This window comes from Grus americana, chromosome 18 (genome assembly GCF_028858705.1).
Source record: "Grus americana isolate bGruAme1 chromosome 18, bGruAme1.mat, whole genome shotgun sequence".
Taxonomy (NCBI): domain Eukaryota; kingdom Metazoa; phylum Chordata; class Aves; order Gruiformes; family Gruidae; genus Grus; species Grus americana.
The window spans coordinates 171,361-197,160 of record NC_072869.1 but is presented as its reverse complement, the minus strand read 5'-3'; the positions used below and the strand labels follow the sequence as shown (position 1 = coordinate 197,160).

At 42.0% G+C, this 25,800-nt stretch overlaps 1 protein-coding gene across 1 annotated transcript in view; it reads right to left on the bottom strand.

Annotated features, from left to right (window-relative positions):
* The window catches only part of FASN (fatty acid synthase), a 44,668-nt gene that overhangs the window by 3,918 nt on the left and 14,950 nt on the right, over positions 1–25,800 (bottom strand). The window contains exons 10-42 of the mRNA XM_054846129.1: positions 25,490–25,677; positions 24,520–24,709; positions 22,999–23,093; positions 22,453–22,587; positions 21,956–22,159; positions 20,220–20,335; positions 19,586–19,761; positions 19,033–19,224; positions 18,665–18,745; positions 18,385–18,570; positions 17,892–18,071; positions 17,435–17,638; positions 15,844–16,154; positions 15,305–15,694; positions 13,118–13,282; positions 12,795–12,913; positions 12,534–12,688; positions 11,988–12,191; positions 10,854–11,004; positions 10,175–10,353; positions 9,471–9,590; positions 9,200–9,322; positions 7,434–7,657; positions 6,945–7,146; positions 5,736–5,887; positions 5,153–5,244; positions 4,852–5,003; positions 4,326–4,568; positions 2,636–2,824; positions 1,900–2,127; positions 1,224–1,444; positions 550–648; positions 172–423 (exon numbers count right to left, since the gene is read on the bottom strand). Of these exons, the coding sequence (XP_054702104.1) occupies positions 172–423; positions 550–648; positions 1,224–1,444; positions 1,900–2,127; positions 2,636–2,824; positions 4,326–4,568; positions 4,852–5,003; positions 5,153–5,244; positions 5,736–5,887; positions 6,945–7,146; positions 7,434–7,657; positions 9,200–9,322; positions 9,471–9,590; positions 10,175–10,353; positions 10,854–11,004; positions 11,988–12,191; positions 12,534–12,688; positions 12,795–12,913; positions 13,118–13,282; positions 15,305–15,694; positions 15,844–16,154; positions 17,435–17,638; positions 17,892–18,071; positions 18,385–18,570; positions 18,665–18,745; positions 19,033–19,224; positions 19,586–19,761; positions 20,220–20,335; positions 21,956–22,159; positions 22,453–22,587; positions 22,999–23,093; positions 24,520–24,709; positions 25,490–25,677 (5,918 nt within the window). The remainder of the gene's footprint in view (positions 1–171; positions 424–549; positions 649–1,223; positions 1,445–1,899; positions 2,128–2,635; positions 2,825–4,325; positions 4,569–4,851; positions 5,004–5,152; positions 5,245–5,735; positions 5,888–6,944; positions 7,147–7,433; positions 7,658–9,199; positions 9,323–9,470; positions 9,591–10,174; positions 10,354–10,853; positions 11,005–11,987; positions 12,192–12,533; positions 12,689–12,794; positions 12,914–13,117; positions 13,283–15,304; positions 15,695–15,843; positions 16,155–17,434; positions 17,639–17,891; positions 18,072–18,384; positions 18,571–18,664; positions 18,746–19,032; positions 19,225–19,585; positions 19,762–20,219; positions 20,336–21,955; positions 22,160–22,452; positions 22,588–22,998; positions 23,094–24,519; positions 24,710–25,489; positions 25,678–25,800) is intronic.

The following is a 25,800-nucleotide window of genomic DNA, read 5'->3' as shown; positions in this document are numbered from 1 at the left end:
TGCTTTCAGGGACTTTTAATTCTTGTTAGAGCATGATAGCTGCAGAATGATCATTTCTTTCAGGTTGGTTTCATCCCTTCTCCCTCAGTAAGGTTGATTTTTCCATGCTTTTCTTTTGCTCCCTAATGTATCACGAGAACCTCGACAGTCACAAGTGGGCCTCAGACTGACCTCTGAGAGTCTGTAGTCTCCACCCAGACCTTCTTCATATTCATTGTGAGACTTTGCCCGCATCAGTGTCACATTCCCATGATACTTGGACTCTGGTATGTACTTGTCAGCAGCCTTCAGTTTATGGTAAAAGGAAGCAGCAGCAAAGCTGAGTGCTTCACGATTGATGTTTGTATGAATCTGAGTTATCAGGTCTGCAGCAGCATTCACACGAGCCTCCAGATCTTTCAGGGGCAGAAGAACCTCCAGCAACTGAAAAATATTAACATTTTTTTCCCCATTAGTCTCAATATCTGAGAATCTGTCTCTGTTACAGAAAAAAAAATCCACACCCCTCTTGAGAAACATAAAGGGACATTAAAAAAAAAGAAATATTACCTTATTGTATTCAATGCCTGTAAACTGCTGAACAAAGGCACACAATGCTTCAGTCTCCAATGCAGCCTCATTTCCTTGAGTCAGCTTGGCTCTGTAGCTCTGGAAAAGAGAAGAAAAGGTGAACACGTGAGGGATATGCCTGATCTTGAATGTTAGAAAAAAACCCACCCAATTACAGTACAAAGGGCTTTGAACTGGGAAAACAGTGAGGGGAGGAAAAGAAATAGTGAAAGGGACAGACTGAAGCTTGGGGTGGAGTAGGAGGATCCCTTGAGGACAGATTATAAAGCAAATCCACAGGTGGCAATTGCCAAGAGCCTAGTATACTCTAGAATATACAATGAAAATGGAAAGCAAGGCTTAAGCAAGGTTTCCTAGCACCCCTACATGAGTATCTTGTCTTGCAGGCCTCAGGATCTTCCAGAGGACACACTAATAGAAAGAGCAACATTTATGTCCTAGCCCTCACCAGTTAATGAGGACCACCCCCCATATGCTTCCACCCTTCAGCCATCCTTAAGCATCCACTGTCTACAGCTGTCTCTCAACTCCCCTGTCAAGAAAAGTCTGTCAGCTTTTCAGATGGCTCATATCTACAATAGTAAGCTCCCAGAATATGAGCCCTGATAACACAGAATGGTCTCTAGACAGATGATTTTCTTTGTATCTTTTACCTGAGTGTATGCTGCCACAAAGGAATGAGACCCATCAAAGAGGAATAGACTGTTGAGTGCATGTGAAGCATTTTGTTGTGCTTGCAGTTGGGAGCACATTTCAAAGGCTACACAGGCACCGAAAGAATATCCAGCAATGCGGTAAGGTCCTTCAGGCTGTATCTGCTTCATACAGTCAATGTAATAGGCCGCCAAGCTCTGTATGCTGTCCAAGGGAGCAGCTAGAACATGGAAACAAGTTAGAAACAGACTCCTGTGAAAAGACACTGGCAGAGACAATTATGTTTTCATGAGCTCAGAAACAACCCCATTGGAAACATCCAGATTATTTTGAATGTAAATTTCTAAATTATGGTTAGTAACTTACATTTTGGACAAGGAATAGTAATGTTCCTGCTTTCCAAAGACAGGTAGAACAACATGCCTTGTTTTTCTCCTGCATGTTTACCTGCTGGCAGGGACTCAATGCAACTTCCATTTCCCCATAAGCAAGCACTTCAATATAACCTAGTACTTCTCTTGTTTCCTGGGGATGTTTGACACGACCCTATGCAGACTCTAGGTACTGATGCTTGATCCTCTGAGTTTAAGAGTCTAGAGACAAGCTCTCTCTATAAGGCAACTAAAATTCAGAATGTTATGTTTACAAATTCGAGATGCTGAAGAACCGAGATACCTTTTGTGCACTGGAGCCCATAGCAGGGCACATGAAGCCTGGAGGCGAGAGTGTAGAAAACTGCAATGGATCCTTCAATGGGGTGAACAAGGAAAAGCGGGCGCTCTGTGCTCTGAACGTCATTGAGACGAGTGAGTGTTGGCCCTTCTGGGTTCACCAACAAGTTGTTCAAATCTAGTTTTGGAGGTTCGCCTGGGCCAGTCTTCATCAGCTGGGATGGCTTCAGCTCTTTGAAGGGAAGCACACCAGACAAACACAATTAGATTCAGGATTAGTCTTGGTCATGTAGCCATAGTCCTAAAGGAGGATCTCAGGGCTGCTCTAGATTAGCCCATTGGCTCACTAAATCAGGGCACAAACACAGGGATCTTCCTACTGTCAGCTGCTCTGCAACAACTGCACATGCTTTTAGCTTCAGTAAGCATGATCTTGCATTGTTTATTTCTCAGACAGGTAAAATGTCTCAAATTACATCCTGCACAGAGCTGTATGAAAGTACTCATGCAGGCAGATACTAGCTTTCATGCTCTTTCTTATACCCTGCCCCCAGAACTGATGGGCCCAACCCAACGGTCAATGCACTTCAGTGACATGTCTGTCACTTAAAAGCTTTTCAGCTGTAACCTTATTTCATGATTTGATAGAGGCTTATGTCACTAGAAATGAAAGCAATGGATTGGGAGCTTAATTGTTTAGACTCAGGTGACTGGTAGCAATGCTGATGCAGACACTGTACCCTCTGCTGTCCCGGACTTGGAAGAAAGTTCACGTAGTTTGTTGATTGTAAGAAGTCGAATTTCTCTCATGGTCATAACAATGTCATAGTCTCTCTCCAGTGTCTGGCGCACCTCCACACCCATCAAGGAATCCAAGCCCAAGTCTGCCAAGGAACTCTCAGCATTCAGACTATTCACATCACGGACACCTGAGGAAAAAAACCAGCACACTAAGAAAGGGCCAATTTCTTTTCAGCTCTAGACCTCTCTAGCAGTCTTCTCAGCTTTCTTCTGTATCCTAAAACCTGAATAAACTGCAGCTACAGAGAATTACCTTTCAGGATCATCTACTGCTTTCACAAGTCACCTCTTCTACAACCCACATCTGGTCATATGGGATCTAGTCTTTAGAGTAGATGTTAAATGTGCACAGCTTTATGACAGGGGATACATCAGTCCCAGCTAAATAGCTGTGAACATTGTCACTTCAGCTCTAGACCAAGTTCAGAACAGTCAGCTAGAGGAATTTCACATACTGGAGGCTCTAACTTAAACTGCAGCCCTAGACCTAACACAACTAATCCTCAGCTACAACATGAGATGAAAGAGTTATCAGCATCAATGATGGTTGGTTGCAACACTTGATGTCTGTCACATTGCAGGAGCAAGTGATTCCTCTAGTCTTCATTACCTCTTCCCCTTCAATTTTCACATTGTTCAAGTCTCTCACCCTTTCCTTAGCTGTAAAAAGGCTTCTCCTAATAACACTTCCATCTACAGCTCTTCCACCTTGCACTGCCCCATGTTGCCACTCTTCCCACCATTAAGCTTCTTACTAGCTTCTCCCAATTTTGTCTTCACATGCTCTCTCCTTCCAAACTAACCCTACATCTGGTACAGTTTCCCAGACACTTTCCTATGACTTTTAAAAAGCCATGCCTGTTCTCTGGAGGTCAGACTTCCTGTCAGTTACTGTACACAACTCCTTAAGTAATACTCAGGAGACTGTCTTTATCAGTACCTCTTTTGGTAGAAAACAAAGATCAGTATACACTTCTGTCTGCAAAAGAGACAGCTCAAGTGGGACATAGTACAGTTGACAGATTATTCACTTTCAACACAAGAACAGGGGACACAATGGTAAAAGGAAGCACGTTCAAAACGGACAGGAGGAAATGGCACTTCTTGTAACACATAGTTAAGCTATGGTTACTAGATGTTCACATGGGATGACAGACAGCTGACGAGAATACACTACCAGTTAGTGACTAAGTTAAAAAAAAAAAAAAAAAGAAAAAGCTACTTTTTGCAGTATGGGGACATCCAGAGGTGAATGTTTGAAACAAAGTTAGTCGTGTATTTGCCCTATTATGTGCTGTCCCGGAATTTTGCCCTTGGGGGCTGTTCTGTTGATTCTCCATTTGGAGAAAGGCACCAGTCCACTCTAAACAAAACCCAAGACACTAAAGTATGTGTGCACATGCATGTAAACACACTAAGGGAGAAAAGCCAACACTGAAGAAACAAATTGATTATTGGAGAGAAGAGCAGTGTAAAGTAAAAAATAAACAGTCCCACAACACCACCACACCCCCATCACAGGAATATCAGGAGGAGATGCTGAACAGAGCACCTACAGCAGCACCACCGCTTTCCAAGAGCATTGAGATGGTACACGCTGCCCAGTAGTGCTTGTCTGAGAGCACTTACCCAGGATGTGAGCAACAGCTTCTACAAGATCCCGCTGACTACCTCCTTCAGTTTTCAGAGAGACCTTCTCCGCTAGGACAAAACTGGACATGACAGGATGAGGTTGATTGAGGAAGATATCGAGCACCTCCAGGCATGAGCTGATTTGCTGGGGAACGGTTCCTCCAACCACAATCTCTTTGTTTCCCATTGTCTTCAGAAGGATACCCACATCACCAATGGCTCCCCATTGGATTGCCAGGCCTGGAGGAGAAATCAGAAGAAAGAACACACTGGGCAACTAACTAAAGCACATGGCAGCAACAAAAGTGAGTTAAACAGCTAAGCTAAGGCAGGCATTGCCTTTGTACTGTTAAATACTCAGTCTTCACTCACACACGAATGACTCAGGGTAACAGCTAGAAGAGAAAACAGCCTTCAAGATTCATTATCATTCCAGACAAGTGCACAAGTTTCTGGTGAGCTGGTTCTCCTTCGGATGTTTGGTGGGACAGATTATTCTGCACAGTGAGTAAAGTCATCTTACCTGGGAGTCCATCATGATGTCGCTGCTCACAGATACGCTCCATGGTAGAATTGGCAAAGCCGTAATTACTTTGCCCAGCATTTCCTCTTCCACAGCTTACAGAGGAGAACACAACAAAATAGTCCAGGTCTGGACACTTCTTACGAGTCACCCTTGGAGCAGAGCAGGAGAGAGAAACCCCCATCAGAAAAACCTGCTAACTATGTGCTACTGTGGAAGGCTAGTGCAAGACCAAAATGAGAAAGTTTGATCAGCTCTGTGACCATAAAAACAGTTCATGTTTTTCCCTTCAGACACTTACCAATCCAAATGAAGGGTGCCTGAATACTTGGGCTTGTTGACCTCCCAGAATAATTCTGGAGTCTGATTTTCAATCATGCCATCTCTAAGCACCTATTGGGGAGAGTGGAAAAAGGTGTGTGTGTGGGAAAGGTGGTTTCAGTATCTCCAGTTTCTCCATTTAAATGTGTCATGTGGTTTGAGATATGAGAGAGTATCGCTACACAATGCATTTTTGTAACTTTACAGTACAGATGTATTCGGAAACATGACACTGACAACACAGCTTTTGGTAAGTCTGCTTTTTTTCAGTACTGCCACTGCAGCCTTCAACTGGCAAGTTCTGTATGGGATTTTTCTTGTTCCCAAGGGTTTTGGGCCACGTTCATCTTATCCCAGAACTGAGCCTGTTGGCCAAATACTGTTGCTTCCCAGGTCAAGGGGCCAGACCCGTAAGCCTTTAGTCACCAGGTAAGGCCAAAGCAAAGTGTCCTTTGAAATGCAGAGAGGTAATCTAAAACTATATGAAGCCTGACTGCCCCCAGTAAAAGCACCGCTTGAATGGCTGCTGTCTCTTACAGGTCCTTAGCATTTTTGTCACTTACCACAGCCAAATTAAAGATGCCTCCAACTGGGCCAAGCTGCAAAGCTTCTTCTATCAATAGCTGTGTTCCTTCTAGTGTTCCAATATCACTGGTAGATACCAGCACTTGGATTCCCAGTGCCTTCCACTCTCTAACACGTTTAGCCTGGTAGCCTACAAAAAATAAAGATGAACAGTGCCTGGGATGAAGCATTCAAACCTTTGGTTAACCTGCTCCTTACACTTTTCTGAAGAGCTAAATAATTCCTGCTTCAGCTACAAGAGGAAAATTGGACAAAACTTGAATAGTAGATAGAAATCACTTGAGTTTCAGAAATATTCTAAATGGATCTAAGTTGAGAACAGAGTTGGGAGAACATAAGAAGGAAAAAAAAAGGAAGAAAAAAGTACAACATCAAAGGGAAATTAACAAGAATTTGGTTGTGGAGACAGGAAACAATAGCTAGAGTACAGGCAACAGAATATAGTAGCACAAGCAGAACTTCAGAAGTAGAAGTACTTGATCTATGTATTTGCTCAAGTGGTACAATTGTGAACTTGCCAACAGAAAGAAGAAATCGGGGGTGGGTGTGGGGGTGAGGGGAGAGAGAGGAGTTTTGTTATGACTAAATTTGTATGAGGAAACAGTGAAGACTACCACTGATAAGAAATCTCAATGCTGCGATTGTACTCAAACTAACGGTTTAAAACGGAATAAAAGTGCTTACTGATGTTATCAGATAATAGGGCACGTCTTTATAGATAAGTTGTCTGAAGAAGCAAGAGTAAGCATCCACACACACAACTTGAGGGACAGAGTATCTTCAGCAAGGAGTTTATAGGCCTTTCCTTGTGGCATGTGATCCACCATGCTACAGCCACTGGACAAGTTAGTGAGGTAGCCGGATACAGACTTTGTAGAGGGGGTAAAAAAAGCAAGGCTACAGAAAAAATCCAGGGCGAGGGAGGAAATGGGTTGATAGAATTAGGAAGCACAATAGAAGAGGGAAGAAGTAGTGGGAAAAGAAGTCAAATTAAAAGATACTTCCTCCTTTAGAATAAAGGAGACAACACCTTGTTTGAAGTGAGAGGATACATATATGAGAGGAAAGAAAAGCAATCAAGACATTATTATATTTGCTGATAGGACACTTAGAAATTGAGAGAAACCACAAATTGAGGTCTTTTGAAAGGCAGTCATGTTTCCTGTTCCTTTACGGTTTTTGCTTACCAGTTCGTATGCCAGAACGAGATGTCAGTATAAGCTTCTGTGCTCCTCTCTCAACTAGCCACTGTGCCAACTCAAGCCCAAATCCTCCCAGGCCTCCTGTGATGATATAAGACTTGGTAGGTGGACACAAGGTTCGGGAGATGGCAGAGATTTTAACCGGTTCAGACCTTCTTAAAGGATTTTCCTTTTCCTCTTCTTGGACCTTCCCCCCCACGCAAAAAAAAAAAAAAAAAAAATAGTAGTAAAGATCAGATAGACAATGCATTTCTTATCTTTCTATGCTATGCTCCTCTAATCAATGGGAATGAACTTTGTAGAATCAGAGTGACAGACTTGACAATTACATTCATTACGATGTCAGCAGTAAAAACAACAACCCTATGCTGTCCTAGTTATACAGCTTCAACTTGAATGGAATCAAAATATCCAATATAGTCACCTACAGAGGATGACAGATGCATCAGAGAATCAAGGTCATTATCCCATTACCTTGATCATAACTTTGCCAATATGTTTTCCTTGTGCCATGAACCTGAAGGCAGCTTCTACCTCTTCTTTGTTGAAGACTGTACTCCTCAGGGGCTTTACCACACCATCTTTTATGCCTTTCTTCAACAACTCTGATACTACTTCCCACTCTTTGTTTCCATCCTCAAAGATTGCATCTAGTAGGATCCCATGAAATGCCACGTTCTTGAGGAAAAGAGCCATTCCTAGAAAAAGCAAGTTGGTTATGACCTGATGCTGCTGACATTTCAAAACAGAGTCTATCTTCTGCTTCAGAAACATTTCCGCATATGTCAGTAGTTTAAGTCTGAGGAGTAAAGCAGTCATTGGTAGCTAGAATTCTACATTTTCCAAAGTCATCCTTGCACATACTCTTTAAGTGCTGTATTAATTAGGTTGTTCTCTTACAAGCAGACAGTTACAGAAACTCCACTCACAAAAATTGTCAGGAAGACAAGCTATAACATGGTCAGTTTGATATTAAAAAGGACATTTTGTGTCTAGTGCCAGCTGAGTTAAGAGCCACAGATGAGCTAGACTACAAACTACACCCTGTCCATCTCCACAGGAAACATCCTCATAGGAAGTTTTCCATGATGCCTGGATCTTTTGAAGTTTAAATTACAATAAGAAAGGAGACTGTCAGCACTTGCTATATGCAATCATTCTACAACAGGAGAATTCTTGTCATTTTTTCCACTAACACATCACATTATAACATTCAAATCTGCTTTCCCATCCAGGAGAAATCAGGTTAATTTTGTCCCTGTGCCATTAAAAACTGGGAGGTGCTGTTGACTCTCTCAAGGGACAAGAGGCCTTGCACAGGGTCCTGTGAGGAGTAGCTGAGGACTTTGGGTTGGAGAAAAAGAGGCTGAGGGGCAACCTCATTGCTCTCTGCAGCTTCCTGAGGAGAGGACATTAGGAAACATTTCTTTACCAAAAGAGTGGTCAAACACTGGAATGGACTTCCTAGAGAGGTGGCTGATGCACCAAGCCTGTTGGTGTTTAAGAGGCATTTGGAAAATATCCTTAAATAACATGCTTTAGTTTTTGGTCAGCCCTGAAGTGGTCAGGCAGTTAGACTGGGTGATCATTGCAGATCCTTTCCAAATGGAACTATCATATTCTGTTCAAAATGGCACAGATATTTAGTGAAACGACAAGTTAAGGTTCTCTCAAGATCAGTTTCTCCGTTACGTGAAAAATTCCAATTACTTTTACTCTACAAATGATCAAGTTCACCCAGAACAGAGGGCAAAACTGCAGCATGCATAGCTATGAACTTCATTTGCTAAGTTTTACAGTGCACTCGTCTATTACTCATAATTGGTATGTTACATCCCCAAAAGTTTATCCATCAAGTCCAACAGATCTATGAAATCTACAGGCTAACAGACACAGTGGTAAACAGTGCCATGTGAAATGAATGCTGCTTCTTACTACCTTCCTATCCAAACATTTTGTGGACAACATGTCCTATGCTGCTTTTAAAGAAAGACTTCAAGGAAGATAACAATTATTTTGCATGTTTTAAGAAGGCTTCCAGAAAAATGCTGAGTGGTATGCTTCTCCAAGAAGGTATTTGTTGAAAAGACTACATAAATTGTTAGTGGTAAAAGTAAAACAAGTAATCCAGCTAAAAGCTTTTCTAAATTTGAAGATTAGCCTGTGTTAAGATAGTATCAGGTTGTGCCGTCATGCTTGCTTAAACCTAATGAGAAGTATTTCCCGATTCCTCATCTTACCAAGCCGACTGTTGTTGGACAGATCAAATTTGCCTATTTCCAAAAAGCGCCCATGTTGAGCAAGACAACGCAAACTGGCTTGGAGTTTCTCTTCTGCCAAGGAATTTAACACGAGGTTGACACCTGCAGTGAAAGGAGAAGCAGCTATTTAATAAACTCACCTCTGCTGAGAGCCTAAGCATGTTTTCTAGTGACTCATTGTGTCTTTAGAAAGTGAACTGCATAATGTGGCAGAGCTGACAAAAGAAGGAAAAATATTCCTTGAACTTACCTTTTCCATTGGTAACTCGCAGTATATGTTGCTCAAAGGTAGTATTTCGGGAGCTGGCAAAGCTATTAGCATCCAGCTGTGGGAATCTTGCTTGGAGATACTCACGTTTCTCAGTGGAGCCTGGAAGTAGAGAACAGGTTGAATGATGCCAGTACTCTTCCGTTAGAATTTTTTTTTTTTTTTTTTTTAATGATGAAACAGCCCATTTTCATCCACACATCTTTTCCCAAGGACTGTAAGCCTGAGCAGCCATCAAGCACTTGCTTCAAAGCTCTCAAGGTCTCAAAGTGTCAAACCTTAAGACAAAGGCTGTCTAGCTGTTACTGCTCATTTGTGAGCTAGAGCAAAGACCAGAAACAGACCAAGCCTTATAACGGATAGACATTCTTTGATCACATTAGCAAATTTAAAATGAAGAAGTCTGATCATCTTCTGTACTTTTGATTATATAGTGTACAGAGGTAGATAAATTTGTCTGTCCTGTGGAAGTTTCAAGTGCATAGACTGTAGCTGTATTTACTATGTACCCTGTTCTCAGTCTAGAGACTAAATCAAAAGTTACAGGAGATCATATTGGGGGGGGGGGGGAGTATAAAAAAAAAATACATATTTGTGTGTATATATGCACACACACTCACATTGCCTTTCTCTATTTATTATATATGTATTTTTTTTCCCCATAACATTGGGCCCTCAGTACTTACCTACAGTAGTAAAGACACGGCAGCCCATGCTCAGAGCAATGGCAATGGCTGCTTGGCCCACACCTCCTGAGCCAGAGTGAATAAGGATACTCTCACCCTTCCTCATACCACCTCGAACCACCAAAGCATAATAAGCAGTGGCATAAACCACAGGCACTGAAGCTGCTTCTTCCAGAGTCCTAAGAAGCAAAGTGAAAGAGAAGATATTTTTAGCCTTAGAAAAGGCTACTAAATTCTCCTGATGAAACCTGTTTTTCTACAATGGAAAGGTTAAACTGCCAAGATAGACCAAAAAGTATAAATGGTTCTCAATCATACAGCAGACTACTACAGCTGCCAAGCACAGCCAAGAGTTTCAACCTTCTGCAAAAATATTTGCATAACTAACCAGTATCATAACCAACACTGAAATCCCAGTGTATACTGAAACACATGGAGCCAAAAACCCAAGAAACAGATAAGAACCTTGTGCAAGCCACTGTACAAAAAACAGCACTCAACTCCTGCAGTGAATCTAAGCCAAATCCTACAGCTGCTTGGGAGACTATAGCTCTGTTATCATTTCCCAGAGTGGAATCTACTCATTGTGCAGTCCTCTTGTCTGATCAGGGCTGTAAGCCTGAGGCAGGAAGGCAAATCTTAACCACATACACAAATCCGAAAACAGAAGCTGACCTACCAGTTTTTAGGCACCTCCCATAGAAACATCTTGTCACAGTCTACCACTGTAGCCAACCCCTTTGCTGGCAGCAGTCCCATCACCCTTCTTCCAGCCAGGTCCCGTCCCGAGAACTCCATGCCCAGCATGCACTGCTGCAAAGCCCAGTTACCTGAAAGAACGTTAGCATCTTTTACAAAGGAAACTGCTCTTCTAAAATCCCTTGGTCAAGAATTTACTACAGCAGTAGTCCGTGAAAGTTGGAACCCCAGAGACAGAAAAAGTGCTGGGATTTGTCTACTATATACACAGTTCATAAGTCACCACAGTTAATTTCTTGCTACAAGACAGTAGCGGAAAAGGACTTGGTCTCATATCTTACTCTTTATCCTTAATGATATTGCTTTAGTTTCCAGTTTTCATCTGAGAAATGTCATGGAAACATCCTGTTTCAGAGGCAATTTTGTTCCTCTTTGAAATATGATACACAAACTAGAAAGGATGATCACGGTAAAAATAGCTTTACTGCAAATCCTTCAGTTTTTGCAAACACCCATTTTAGGCAGAGACTACCCGCAGTCATGAAGGGAAACCCAGCCCCAGTCAAGTGGCCCATAAGAATCTCCAAACACGCTTTTCACATGTTCTGCCCCCTCTCCTTTAAATAGAGCTTTAAAACCATTTAATAGACATTACATTAATTCTTAACTCACTATGAGGAAAGACATTATCACCTTAATTTTGTAGGCAGATTACTTCACCTTGCATTTTTCTCCCCTAAAAGCAAAGCATGTCCAGTAGCATGGCAGCATGAAACGTCAACATTTTCACCTTGGTATGTACCTTGCCCATCTCTGGGACCTCCGTCAAGTTGTTTCACCTCACACTTGATATCTATACAATGGGGTTAGTAATGTTTCCTCACAGCAAGGCTTATTAATTTTGCCATATGAAAAATGGGACTGCAACTGGAAGTAGAACTGGAGTTTTTGGCGTACAGTCCTGCAGCAGGGCTATACCTCCTTTTCAAAAGTATGCTTTCTAGCCAAACAAATATACACTTTAGCTAGTGCATAGCTATCATTCAGGAGATTATGTGAATTAAATTCTAGAACAGTAATAAATACATTTTCTTCTAGTGTAATTTTAACTCACCAGGGATAGCATCCGGAGAAAGCTTTCCTGTAGCCAGCATAATGTCCCGGAAGTTAAGAGATGCATAATAGACTTTGCAGAGTTGAACATTGGGATTAGTTGTGTGGAAGTGTCGAAGCGGGGAGACAATCCAACGAAGAGATGAGAGGTCTCCACGAGTCAATGCATTTACATAGGCATATTCTGTCAATTCCTGAGGTTGTGCTGCAGAAGAAGAAACAATAAGAACTTTACACGTATTAACACAGACACACACTTTCCAGAACAAGTAAATTCCTTGTGCAATTGCTACCTTCTTCTCCATTTGCTGTCCAGAAATCCCTTTCTTACCCTGCAATACTACCCATACCCTAAATAGCTCATCCCTCCCTCCTGGCACCAGAGCATGCTACTGGTCACTCTGAGCTAGGGCAGAATAATTCCAAACTATCCATCAAAAAAATAACAACAACAAATAATTGTATTAACAATAGCTATTCACTTTCTATTCAAAGTCCATTCAGACTGAAGTCCCTGCAAGTGATCCTCAGACCTCAAATGAGTTACCTTGCTGTAACGGGAGATGTCTGAAGGAACCCCACTTTCCATCACGATACACATTCATCACCAGGTCCCTTTGAACAATCTTCTGCATCTCCAGGGAAGAAAGACTCATGGGTGGGACAGCTGATGAAGGGTTCAAGTTGGAAACAAACACACACCTAGAAGCAAAGAGTTGTCATTTTATTTGTTTTGCTATAGGCCTGAAAAGAAGCTAACACAAAAATATCTCATCTCCAACTGCGACTCAAGGGCATGCTTCCATACCTGATTCTGTGGCCTTCTGCTTCAAGGCGGAGGCAGTTCACCATTCCCAAAATTCCTGAGTTCCCACAACTGGTGGCAGTCAACCACACAGGCTGCTCTGATGGGTCAGCCAAGACTTCCTACAGGACAAACCCCAAACTGTTTTACTAGGAACCAGAGAAAGGAAATAGCCTTTGTATCCTTAAGGCAGAGATGAATAACTTTTATTTTAAGAAAAGTAACTGAACAGACACACACACGCACACTTACTTCTTGTAACGATGCTAAGTATCTCATTTAGAGAGTGTAATGATTTGGAAATTCAGATACCCAGGACTTCTCACCTTTAAGGATTCAACCCACTTAAAATGGGTCTCATCTACTGGCAGAAAAACAGGTGTTTTGGCAGGGGCTTGCCGGCGACACAGGAAAATAACTGAGCCAAAGAATGATTTCTTCATGGCAACCAGATTCAGTGAGGCTTTGCTGAATAAGCCCTCCCACTGTGCCTGTCAAAACAGGAAAACAACAATTAACAGGAAAGTCAAAAGTCAATTATAAATACAAGTCACATCTATATTTTATTTTGAATCTCCTCAAAGACAGCTTCTTCACCAGAACAACAGGTGCTGTCCACCTTTCTTAGCTTTTGCTTGAAATCTTGGCATCTGTTCTGTATTGTCTCAGCACAAATATACATTTGATTAACATTACAGTATTTTATCCATGTCTAAACTATTTCTTCTTCCCTAGAAGATCCTCAGAAAGCAGTAGTACAAGTATCTCGAAGCTCTGGTTAGGGAACTAGTCTTACCATACTACCAGGTGTGCAAAAAACAGAGCACAGACCATGCTGTCAAATCCCATAGGGTATTTGAACGTGTCTAGAACTTAATTCCAGCAGTAAGGCACACCTCCACAGACAAACACAGTGTACAGATTCCAACATAGAAAACAATAGAAGTAGAAACACCGAGTTTAGATGTTACCAGTCTACATCACATAAGCCCTGTATGCAACAGGAGTAGTAAAGCAGGACAGAGGAAACATGAAAAACCAAGTCACCCAAATTCTTCAGCTGCAGAGGGGTGGGGAGAAGCAGCCAACCAGTAGCAGGGAAGAAGCACCTATACGCATAAGTTACATTGAAATAACATTTCAAAAAAAACCAAGAGAGTGAAAATGCATGTACGGCATATCCAGAAATACTATCTGAATGAAATATAGATGACTGCAGGCTCCTAGAAAGGCATCCATTTGCTTTTCATATGCCAGGCACAAAACAGCAGAAAGTTTTTACAGCACAATCCTTTATATCAAGGACTAGGGACACTGTCCCTATCTAGAAAACTTTAAGAACTGTATATAAAGTCCTGCCCACTTTTGCCCGTGTAGTATCATTTTCTTTAGAGAAGGTGCATTCAACTTGCACATATCTTATCCAAGGGGTTTGCTAATACCAGGCTACTGACACTTATGACAGATCTAGATTTTAAGTTATCGGCTTCAGTAGCGTCTTGCAGTCTTCTTTTTATTCCCCTCTTTACTGGGTAAGAGGCAAAGCTGAAGAACTCATCCTTTCTTCTCAAATGTCCTTTGGAAAATTCTTTGCAGAAAGCGAAAGGCTAGAATCCATGTCATTGCAAAATTCAAAATCTAACTACCACACTCCAGAATTATAAACAAAAAAAGTTAGACTATTAAAAGGGCTACTCTCTTCTTATTCTAAAAGAAGAGCCAAGAGGCTACAGTCCCTCAAATCAGCAAGAATGCATACGTTCTGTAGAGGAGCAGTCTAACAGCTGCCAAAAGGTGGTGATGTCCCAGTTCCCACCCTTACCCTAGCCACTCTCCTCCTATTGTGCCGGCATTGGTATTAGCTCATCTCCATGATATACTGGTTTGCAGATACAAAGCAGACACCCTGCCCCACTCCCACATACACACTAAGGGCTTATTTTGCTGTATCTCATTATGGGATCAGATAAAGTGAGGAGGAAGGGAAGGAAGGAAGAAAAAAAAAAAAAAAAGAGAAAAGTACAAGAGAAAAGCCTTCCTTTCTGGGGGAGCACTTCAATATTGGAAGTTTACTCGTTTACAACTAGTTCATAAAGTCTCACTCCCCGCAGTCATATCAAAAGGAAGAGAGATATTCTGATGCTGAAGCATTTTAGAATCCTACAGTGATAAAGCTGTACCCCACCCAACAATGCAGCACGTTATTTTAGGTATAAAGGAACTGTCCTGACCAGTTTTTTCATACAGATTATATAGATATACAAATGACAATGAATACTTTTCAATGCATTAAGAAAGGCTTTCCTGACTGAATTCAGTTTACTCTCCCAACCTAGTATGTGGAAATTCACAACTCTTCTCTTCTGAAGAAGTGTTTATTACATATTCCTGCAGAGGGCCTCAATGGAAAGTGATGTAAGCGATGTCTACTTAATATTCATTACAAGAGCATCTGCAAGCAGCAGACTCCAGACTATCCACTGAAAAAGTATTTGTCCTTCCAGGAGGCTTACCTCACTCAGGAAGCTGTGTTTCTGCTGTAGATCTGGACTTGTAAGGAAACTAACAATTTCTCCAAGAGTTTCTCCTTTAAGAAGGGTATGTAACAACACAAACCCTCCTTCTTTCACTGCAGCTGCCAAATTAGAGAGAATTTCAGTGGTGTTTCCTAGAACACTTGTTGAATAGTTGTATACCACCAGGTCAGCATTGGTCAGATTTCCAGAGGGAAGGCTAGATGGATCCCACTGGCTAAGGGAAACTCCAGCATCTTGTAGCTCTGTTTCATTAGCTGAAAGAGTTTCCAGGCTGCAGTCAGTGGCAATGTAGTCCACCTGCAACAGGGGCTGAGTGTTTAGAATACTTTTGACGCGAGAGAACAGATGCCCACTTCCTGCAAGAGCCTGTGAGAAAAGAGGGGGGGGGAAAAGGGAAAACAAGTTGAAACATGAACGATATCCAGAATTATAACTGGAACAATAGAAGTATGCAGTCATGTTACTGGAAGGCCTAGAAACACTAGCTGTGGTCCCATCCCAGGCTTCCAGCTAACCTCTATTATCTTCATCCGGTGACTGGTCATGTTCTCCAATGCCACATCCAGGCAAGTCTTCAACTCTGAAGAATCTAGCAATCCATTGAGAAGAGGGTCATCCTGGAAGTGCATTTTCTCTTGAGTCACAATCTGTTCCAGCTCAGAATGGAGGTTTCCATTTAGTTCCAGATGGCAGATTGCAGCAAGGATATGCTGAAGGCCCTTCTGTATGGGTGAGGACTCTGCAGCAGCCACTGCAGTTTCTAGTCCAGGGATGACTAATTTGACCCCATGCACTGCCACCTTAGCCTGTAAGTTCTGGATCAGATCTATGGAATAGAAGGGGAAGTGAAAGGAAGAGTCAGATTTTCCAAAGATTTTTCTTTCCCTTTTTGCCTTCATTTGCTACACCAGCTGATCGGCACCACAAATTACAGCATCTTGCATCATTAGCCTAGTTACAAAGACATAGTGCATGCTCCTGTATGTTCACGTGATTATGTATTCTGCAGTAGTTGCAGCCCCCAAACAGCAGGTTTTATGGCGAGACAGTCTAAACGACCAAAAATACCTATGGGAAGACTCTGACTGAAAGAGGGCAAACAAACAGAAAACTTCTGTCTGATTTAGGGAGTTGCGGAGAGAAATTGTAAGTTTCCACAGACACAGAAATACCAAAATGCTTTTTTGCTTTATAACCAGATGGAAAATAGCTCATCCTCACTGAGATCAGAAATAGCACTACAAAAATTAAAATAAAAATCCCACTATGGCATATGTAAAAAAACTTTGGGGACAGTATCTGGACACTGCAGGGGGGAAAAAAAAAAAGAAAAAAAAAAGAGAAATCTTTAAAAAAATCTATTGCCAAATCAAAGGATGAGTGAGAAGACACTTCACCAATGTAGAATGACAAAATTGGTGTCTCAAGATACAGCAAAATTCATCACTAGAGTAAAAACTTACAAGTAATTTTTTTTCCCTTTGATGAAAAGGCAATTAAAGCGATGAGCTGAGTGGATTTCTCCCCATCCAAAGAGCACTCTACTAGGCTACTATTTTCACAATAGACTAAGCTGCTCCTATTCCATTCTTGCAGCAAACACAAACTTTTTTTTGGCATGCCTCACTAAACCACTTTCCCTCCTTGGATATGCTCTTATGTCCACAACCAAACGGGAAGAGACATGTCAGCTTAACAATCTTGGCAGTTCACAGGGAAAAACTCAACAAGAAAGCTAAAGGCTTGAGGAAGTAAGCTCTCCTGTCAGTGTTTGAAGCAACTAGGCTGGATTTCTCCTTAAAGGAGATGATTTGCACCTCTGCTTGCAGAGGGAGTTGTGCCATCTGACACCTCGCTGACTGTTATAGAAGGGTAGATGTCCCTCCCTACAGCTTTAGTCCTACCCACATTCTAGAGATACCTCAGACAGGAGTAGCTTTTAGCTTCTAGCAAGTGTACAGACATAGGACTCCTGCTGAAGTCTTCTGCAGAGACCAACACTTTATTTCTTGGATGTTCTGAAGCAGTATGAACAGCTTCTCTCAGACACTTCTGTCAGGCTGGAAGATTCCCCTGTAGCGCGACAAGAAACCTGTCCCACTCTACCTTTGCAGTGCCCCAGATACGCATGAAGATGGACACTGGAAGACAAACAGTTACTTTCGGTATAGGGCACAAAGCAGAATTTTTCCAGGGTGGGAGGGTTCCGCTCCTGTTGTCGTCGTGGTGCTGCAGAAGCATGAAGACCATCGATCTGAACACCTCCTGCTTTAAGGCTATTAAGACAGTGGTCCACGGTAACGTTAAAAGCTGAAAGACAGGAAAGAGACATTAAGTTTGCATCAAATGCTACAAGTATTTTATTCAAGGTAATCAGATGAACAATGCTATGTCAGACTGTTAAAGAAGCTGCAGAATAGCAGCTTCTGTTACAAAGCTGCAGAATACCTTGGAGACTAAGAGGGCCCAGGTCCCCCAAAGTCCATCCTACTTAGAAAAATCACACATTCATCCACACAGCAGTCAAAGCAACTAGCAAAAGCCCAAGCATGAGAGACATTACCTTCTACGTTGTCCTGGTATTGGTACACCTGCTCTTGATGCAGCACTGGGTCAATAATCACTGAGCGAATTCTGGTGGGTAAACGTAGGCTGCGCCCAGTCTCAGCTAAGATTATCACATGTAGCAGGGAGTCGAGGAAGGTCACCCAGTTCCCATTCCACACAACTTTCCCTGTGCTTGCTGCAGAAGAGGAAGGGGAAGCCTCACTGTGATTTTGCCGTTCAGCAGATGCCAGAAGTCACAGCTTATCAAATGCAAAGTCTGCTGTGTGTACCCAGCTTCCCCTATAAACTCCAAGCGTCAGTTCTACATTGGAGATAACAGTTTTCCCAATGCTCTGTCAGAACTCTTAGTGGTTCTCCATTACCACACAAAATATAACTACTACACAAAGCACAGTCAGGTGGACTGCCAATACAAATTGAATTAAAAGATCAAATATTCATCATTACAATAACCATGCTCATCATTCTGCTATAGAAAGTAAATTCACCTTCATTGTTGCATTCCAGAACGCCCTGGAAAGTTGGTCCATAATTATATCCACGCAGATGCAGCTCTTGGTAAACATCTTCTTTCAAGAGACCAGACTTTGAGCTCATGTCTACTTGAGTCTGAAAGTCAACTGCCTGGTTATGGAAGTTCTTCAGAGCAGTGTTTTCTAGGAGGGAAATCTTCCCTGATGGGCACAGTGGCAAGAATAAGAGTCATCAGTGTCCATAAATAATGGATTTTAGTAGGACAGTGCATACACTTACACTTCTTTCACTTACCACTCACAGCCAGATTCCCATTCCCTGACACCTCAAAGCAGTGGGAAGCAGGCATGAGTCTTACTTCCAGCTGTACTGATCCTGCAAGAAACATTGAGGAAGACAGGACTGTGAGGTCATTTGCTGCTACCATCCTCGAGCAGAACTTTCTCTTTCACCATCCCCAGACTCACTGCACACAACATGTAATAAAGATGACTGTACCACATGCTACTTAACTGTATGAATTCAAGTTGTTCAATCACGTTGCACTCTTCTTTATATTCTTTCTCCCGAGTTCCTCCTCGCTTTCCCTTTGCATTTCTTTCGTCCCACTCCCTTCATCTTCATTACACAGTTTTGCAGTTATAACAGCACTCCTTACTCACCCTTTTTGGGAAGGATAGTTGCCTGGTGAATTGTGACTTCTTCAAATGTAACAGCTGTTTGCTCCATAGCCATGCCAAGAGACCGTGCCAGAGTTCGCCAAGCCAGTACTAGGTACCCAGCTGCTGGGTACAGGACTCTGCCATCAATGCAGTGACCAAGCAAGTAGTGGTCAGGAGAGTCAGGACTCACATCTGCAAAGAATAAAGAGCAGAATAAAAATAATAAGAACACCCTAATAAAGAAGTCTTTCCCCCTCAATGTCTATAAGAGGTTCTAGTGGCTTCCCCAACTATCCTGCCTGGCAACATGCAGCTCTTAGGACTACTGCGAGTCTGAATCAAGAGAGTTTCCTGCTCTGTTCATATTCTTTCATCCCATTTCAGGAGCACATCCAGTCTTTTTCAATCCAAACCAAACTAAACATTAAGCTTCAGAAGATGGCTTCGAGGATGCTGCTTTGAGTATTCTTTTCTTAGGTTTACAAAAGAAATGCAGAGGTAAAACAGGAAAGAGACAAACAAACAAACAAAAAACCCATTCAGGCAAACACACCAATATTGTAGACTGAAGCAGATGCAGAGCCTTTGGAACCTGATGGAAAGTCTTCAGCTTTTGGAACATCCCAGTCCTGGCTGTGGTCCCATTTAATGTATGGAGAAATAAGGGGAGTTCCCACTGGGACAGGGTATTCCACAGGTGGAAACAAGTTATTTCCAAGAACATTTATCCTAGGAAGACAAAAAGGATGAAAACAGTGTGTGTATGGGAAGAAAAAAGGGGGGGAAAATTGACCATAATACTTAGAGGTAAGACAGTAATTGGTCTTGGGCTCCATGTCTGAGATTTCTCCAGGAATACCACGAACACTTACTGCAGCCAAATCTGTAGTTCTAACAGTATACAAGATGCAAAGTGTATTTCCAAGAGCTAGTTCTAGGTTCCTAGGCCTCTAAAATGGGACTCCTCTTTAAAAGGCACCTTTCCAGCCCAAGCAGTCTCTAGCCCAAGGCAACATTTATGAAGTGAGCATATTTAATATGTACAGATGTAAACCTTTTTTTTTTTTTCCCCCTCCAGGTTTGTTGAAGGAGTATTTCAATTCTTGTGAAGACACACATGCTAGAAGAGAGACCTGAATTCTCTCCTAATTGATACCCCACTCACCCTCATCCCTTCATTTCCTTACCCAGTTAAGTGAATCTTTCCGGTCTGTGTTAGGAAGAACTCCAAATTATTTTTGTGCTCTTTCTTCATCAAAGGTAGAATGGTGCAAGTTGGTTTCAAAGCTCTCCTCAAGATAGCCTGGTCAAGTAGAGTCCATAAATCACTGGTGGAAGGCATTACTTACTACTTTGCCTCTGAATTTTTCTCTATACATCTCAAACTACGACTGTTTCTGTGGTAGGTGCTAGAACATACACCACTTTAACAGGGAAGAGGAAGAGCAGCGCAATACCCTTCCAGCAATCCAAGAAGTTGCACATCTGGTAAAGCAGAACCTACATAATATTCATGAAATTCTGCCAACACACAAATCTCCCTTTCCCAGCAGATTGTCAAGTGGAATCAAAAGCTGCACTTCAAGAACTGCAAGATCACCCTCTCAAGTCTCCCGCTCGCGCACACATGCAAACCACACACACGGCTTAGGCCCTCACTCCCAGGACCAGTCCTTTTTAGTCTGAAGCATCCTAGCTGTTGCTTGGAAAATGCTCTATTACATCAAAAAAATGCAGCCTTGAACATCTGACCCAAATTCTACCTTCTCTTCAATTTGATCCCACAGTCTTTAAATGGGAGAAGAAAGGTGGGGTGAGGGGAAATCAAAAAAACCAGAACATTCTCAAACCCAGCCGATGGAGTCTTTGGTCACTTGCATTAGAGTCCAGAATGAAGTGCAAAGTCTTTTTATAGAGAAAAAGATCTGCCTAATTTAAAACCGCTGCTCTGATTCTCCCTTCAAGTCACTTTTAAAGCATAAATAAGACTAACATAATAAATATACACTAGATTGGAACTCAAAAGCAGTATTATGTATAACTATTAAACTTGATTCACAAGTAACTATGACTATTCTTAAGACTTTCCTCCTCTTGCATGCCACAGACCAATTAAAAAAACAAAAAAACAAAAAAACCCCCCAAAACCCCACAAAAACAACCAGTCCTTGAAACTTAAGGGACAGGCACAAGACCACAGCACTGATCTTGTGGAGCAAGTGCATCCTCTACTATGGAGTTAATTTCACAAAGATCAATTCTTATGGAGCGGGGAGAAAGGACCAATGATCTGATCATTAGGGAAAAGGAGTTTATGAAAAAAGCAAGCTCCTGTGGTCTCAGACTACTTGGTCTAGGAGAAGAGAGGAAGACACCACTACCAGCCACCACCTTCTAAAGACAAAAACCTCAAATCAAATTCAGCGTTCAGATGGCAATAACAGATTTTTCATAGAGAAGGCCTGTTAGTCTTGAATTTCTCCCCCCACTTGAATTTTCACACACACTCTCCGTTAGATCCAAACAATGAAATGCTTTTCTTAGCTCTCTGAACTGTGCAATGAGTATCAGCTATCTGAGATGCATGGTAATGAATAAAGGCAACAATGTGAATGGATGAAGAAGTGTCAATGTGTTGGGATTTTTTTTAGCCATTAACATACACCACACCCCAAAAAAATCCAAAACAATAACAAAATAATCACACTAAAATCCACAAAAACCCCATCAAGAAACTGTTAACACCGTGTGAGATTCAAAAGGACTGGGGAGAGAAAGTTTTCTCAGAACTAGGTGGAAAAAAGAAAAAAAAAAAAAAAAAAAGGAAAAAAAAAATATATGTAGTTCTGTCCCTATTCCTCTGATCTTCTTCCTGCAGCAGCATACCAATATAGTATCATACTGACACAATCAAATACAATACCTGTAAAAGAGCATGCGGAGCAATCTCTACTACAACAGCGTTCTCTGGAATATGCTTCAGACCTTCGTGGAACAGCACTGGATTCACCAGGTTGTTCACATGATACTCTGCAGAGGAATTCCTAGCCAGATCACTCTGCCACTGAGATTCAGGGATAGATGTACTGATCCATCGCGCTGAACGAGGTTTAGGATGTGGAATGACCTACAGACAGATAAGGAAGAGGGACAGGAGGAAGAGTTACATGTCATGGATAACAATAAGACAGGCAAAAGCAAGCAGCCCCTCCTTTTCATAGGCCATTTTTCTCAGCCTGATTGCTCAGGACATCCTTCTGTTTGAGGCCATAGGCCTTCAAACTTTAAGTCTCAGAGGTTTACACGCTCATGAAGAGATTTCCTTCTCCTCCTAAAGGAAGGAACGCCCTTAAGCTCAACATCACCTATACTCAAATCCAGGTGCCTGAGCGTAAACAGACAATAGTTTGGCAATATTACCTTTTTCAGGGCACTGAGCAGCACTGGTGCAATAGATGCCATGTAATAGGAATGAAACGCAACTCCAGCACTGCGCACCTCCTTTGCGAACACACCATCCTTTTTCAGTTTGGCTACAAACTCATTCACAGCATCCTAAGAGGAATACAAGTGAACCAAAAATAAAAGCACACAACGTATTTGGGATCTGTATGAGTCACTGTACTCCCCCCCCCTTCATCACTTGCCACTTAAGGGGAGCCATATCTGGCATGAGGTTATTGCCCTTCTCAGTCTTACAATTTATCACTCATTATGCCCATGGCTGTAAGACTATTCAGCGTAAGAGATCTTTTATTACTAGTTTACTAAGGCACTAACATCACTTCCTCTTACAGAAGATTTGAGTGTTTAAGTTTGTACAAAGCACCGTATCCCCTCCCACCACTTTAATCAGCTCCCCTTTCAAGCATCTGAGCTTTAACTCAGCTTCATGCTTTCTTCACACCAGAACTTCACAGGTCCCAATCACAACTCCAGTGTGCACCGTATCAGTTCCTTGCTCACCAGAGGTCCTGAAACAGTGACAGTATCTTCAGAGTTGTGACAGGCTGGTACCACATTTGGAGGACAGCATTGCTTACACTCCTCCCATGTCAGACCTGCAGAAGGAAGACCTCAGGACAATTCAAGTGTTTCTAGCAGCGAGCCTCATAAGGCGAGGCAATCTTAACTGCACAATCACTGCTTAATACAGCATTTTGCCAAACTGGGAAGGATTCTTAAGAGAATTCCTCAAAAGTGATTCTGCAAAAGCTAAGGACATTTATCTTGGGGCTTCAACATGACATTTGTCACTGTGATATTGAGCACAAAACCAGAGGACTGAATCTTTGTACCAACCCATTAAGGGATGGGGTGAGGGGGCACCCACACACTTTCAAAGAAGGCTACAGAACCGTTTGTTTTGTCTCATCTTGCCCTTAGCAATCTGAGCCAGAACAGGAGAGAGAGAACACGTGAGCTTGACTTACAGAAACTGAAAGCCACAAAATATCCATAGAAATCAACAACTCTAGAGGCTTTAACTAGCTTAACACATGCAGTATCTAGTCATATATTACATGGATACAAGTCACAGGAAGAACTTGAATTTAACATCAGATCACAAAAAACATATTATATGCAGCACTCCGAGATAAGTTCTGTGATAAAAGTGTCATGTATTTAATATTGGGGGGGGGGAAAGCTAGATTAGGTAGGTAGTCCTTTGTAGCGTTAGTTAAAGTAAGAATTCCAGTATTATAAACACACGATCTAGTCAAACATACTGCATTAGACCTGCAACAGCTTTTCTCTTAAGCATTTCAGTTTTTCATTGACCACTGCATCCAATAATAAGAAACAGCAGAACAACAACGCTACCAACAATAATTTTATTTTTAAACATATAAGTCACCATGAAGCCACACTACTAAGAAAAACTGCTGGGTCCAAATTTCACCCAACAGAGGGCAAAGCTATATGACTTACAGAAACACTGAGCAAAGCTCGTTCAGGAGAAAGCTTCTTCCTAAGTTCTATTAGGCCCAAGTAAGTTCTTAACGGCATTAAGTTCCACTAGCCAGTTGCCTGCTACATAATAGTGACTTACTAGTTTCACATCTCTTGCAGACAATCAGAGATATCTTTTTTTTAAAAAAATAATTTAAAAGTATATATGTGTGTGTACATATACACACACTGGAGAGAGAGAGAAAGCCAAAAACCCCAGTGCCTTAGATTTTGACCTTCAAGGAGACTATTTCTCAGGTCTCTGTCATTGGTCACTCACCAATAAATCTATTTCCACTTAGTTTTGGAAGGATTAACAAAGTTCTGCTGTATTCCAGGTCAGCGATTACTACCAACTTCAATATTTAATAACCTGTTCTAGATCAGAAGAAAAAGAAGAGGCAGCAGTAGCCAAAGTTTTTCAGACATGATTGTCTCCACCAACACATTTCAGAGCTCAATTTTATCCCAATGCCATACAACAGAGATCAGATGTACTTTCCTCTATCACTCTTTTCGTAAGGGTATACCTACCAACGGCAGCCATTCCTCCCGGAGGCAGTTTGGCCTCTTTAACACATCGTCCCCGCCAATAAGCGGCAAGAATGGCTTCTTCATGACTTAAAGAGTTATCCGCATAGCCACAAGCTAGTTCTCCCACTGAGTGGCCCAAAATCCCATCAGGTTGCAGACCTGCAGCCTTCAGCAGATCAATCTGGGCAATCTGCAAGGAAAAGTAGGATTAGTGATTCCATGCCAGAGTAAGCAGGTGTCAGGCTTCAAAGACACACAGCAATAGTGAGTACATTACAAAATGGCTTTTTGGTACAGACATTCTTCCTGGCCTCACTGCTTCCCCCCACCCCCCCCCACCCCCCAACTGCGGCTTCAGTCTCATTTCAAAGCTATCCCAAGAATTGCTACGTGACTCCAGTATTGTTTTGGTCCCCTCCACTACGTAGCTTTCCACTAAGACGCTATTTCCAACAACAGAAGGTTGGCAAGAGCATGTCTGTACAAAGTACGAGGCAAGACCAGCTTTCCAGATCGCTTTAAAAGATCTACCTCTAGTTTATTAAGGAACAATGAATCCCACATTGATACTCAGAATTAAAAGACTTCATTTAGCATCATTTAGTTAATTTGCAGAACAAATTTTAGAAGGCACTCTATGCAACCTTGTTCCTTGGCACAAACATTTACATAAAACTTAAAGACATTCCTTAGTCTCTTAAAAGGAGAAATTGCCCCACATACACACACAGGCAAATCAGTTTAGATCAATACTCATCCAAGCACCTTGCAAGTGGCAGAGCCCAAAACGGTCAAAGGTGCAAAGAACTCCCTCCTATCAGAGGGATATTTCTAACAGCTGCCATTTGCTGATTACACAAAACAAGCTTCCATTAATCAGTATGAAGTGTTACCAGCCAAACAGACCACTAGCAGAGCATGCTTATGAGGATTGAGTCCATGACCCCTCCACCAGTCATTTGAGTCTTACCTGAATAGCAGCTAGTCCAACAAATGCATGGACAGTGTCATCAAAAGTGTTCTCATCTGCTTGCAGAAGCAGGTCTGAGACCTTTAGGCCTGTGTTCTTCAAAGCCTCATCTGAGCGCAATATAGACTGGCGAAACAAATCCAACTTCATAAGGCTCAGGCCCATACCTTTCCACTGTGTTCCCATGCCTGCAGGATAAGCAAGGAGAAAGCGAGATTTAGTAATGCTCCATAAAAGGAGAAGACATCATACACTTGCTCTAGTAGTGAGATAGTAGTGAATTTAAGAGAAAAACATTGTACATTTCTAGC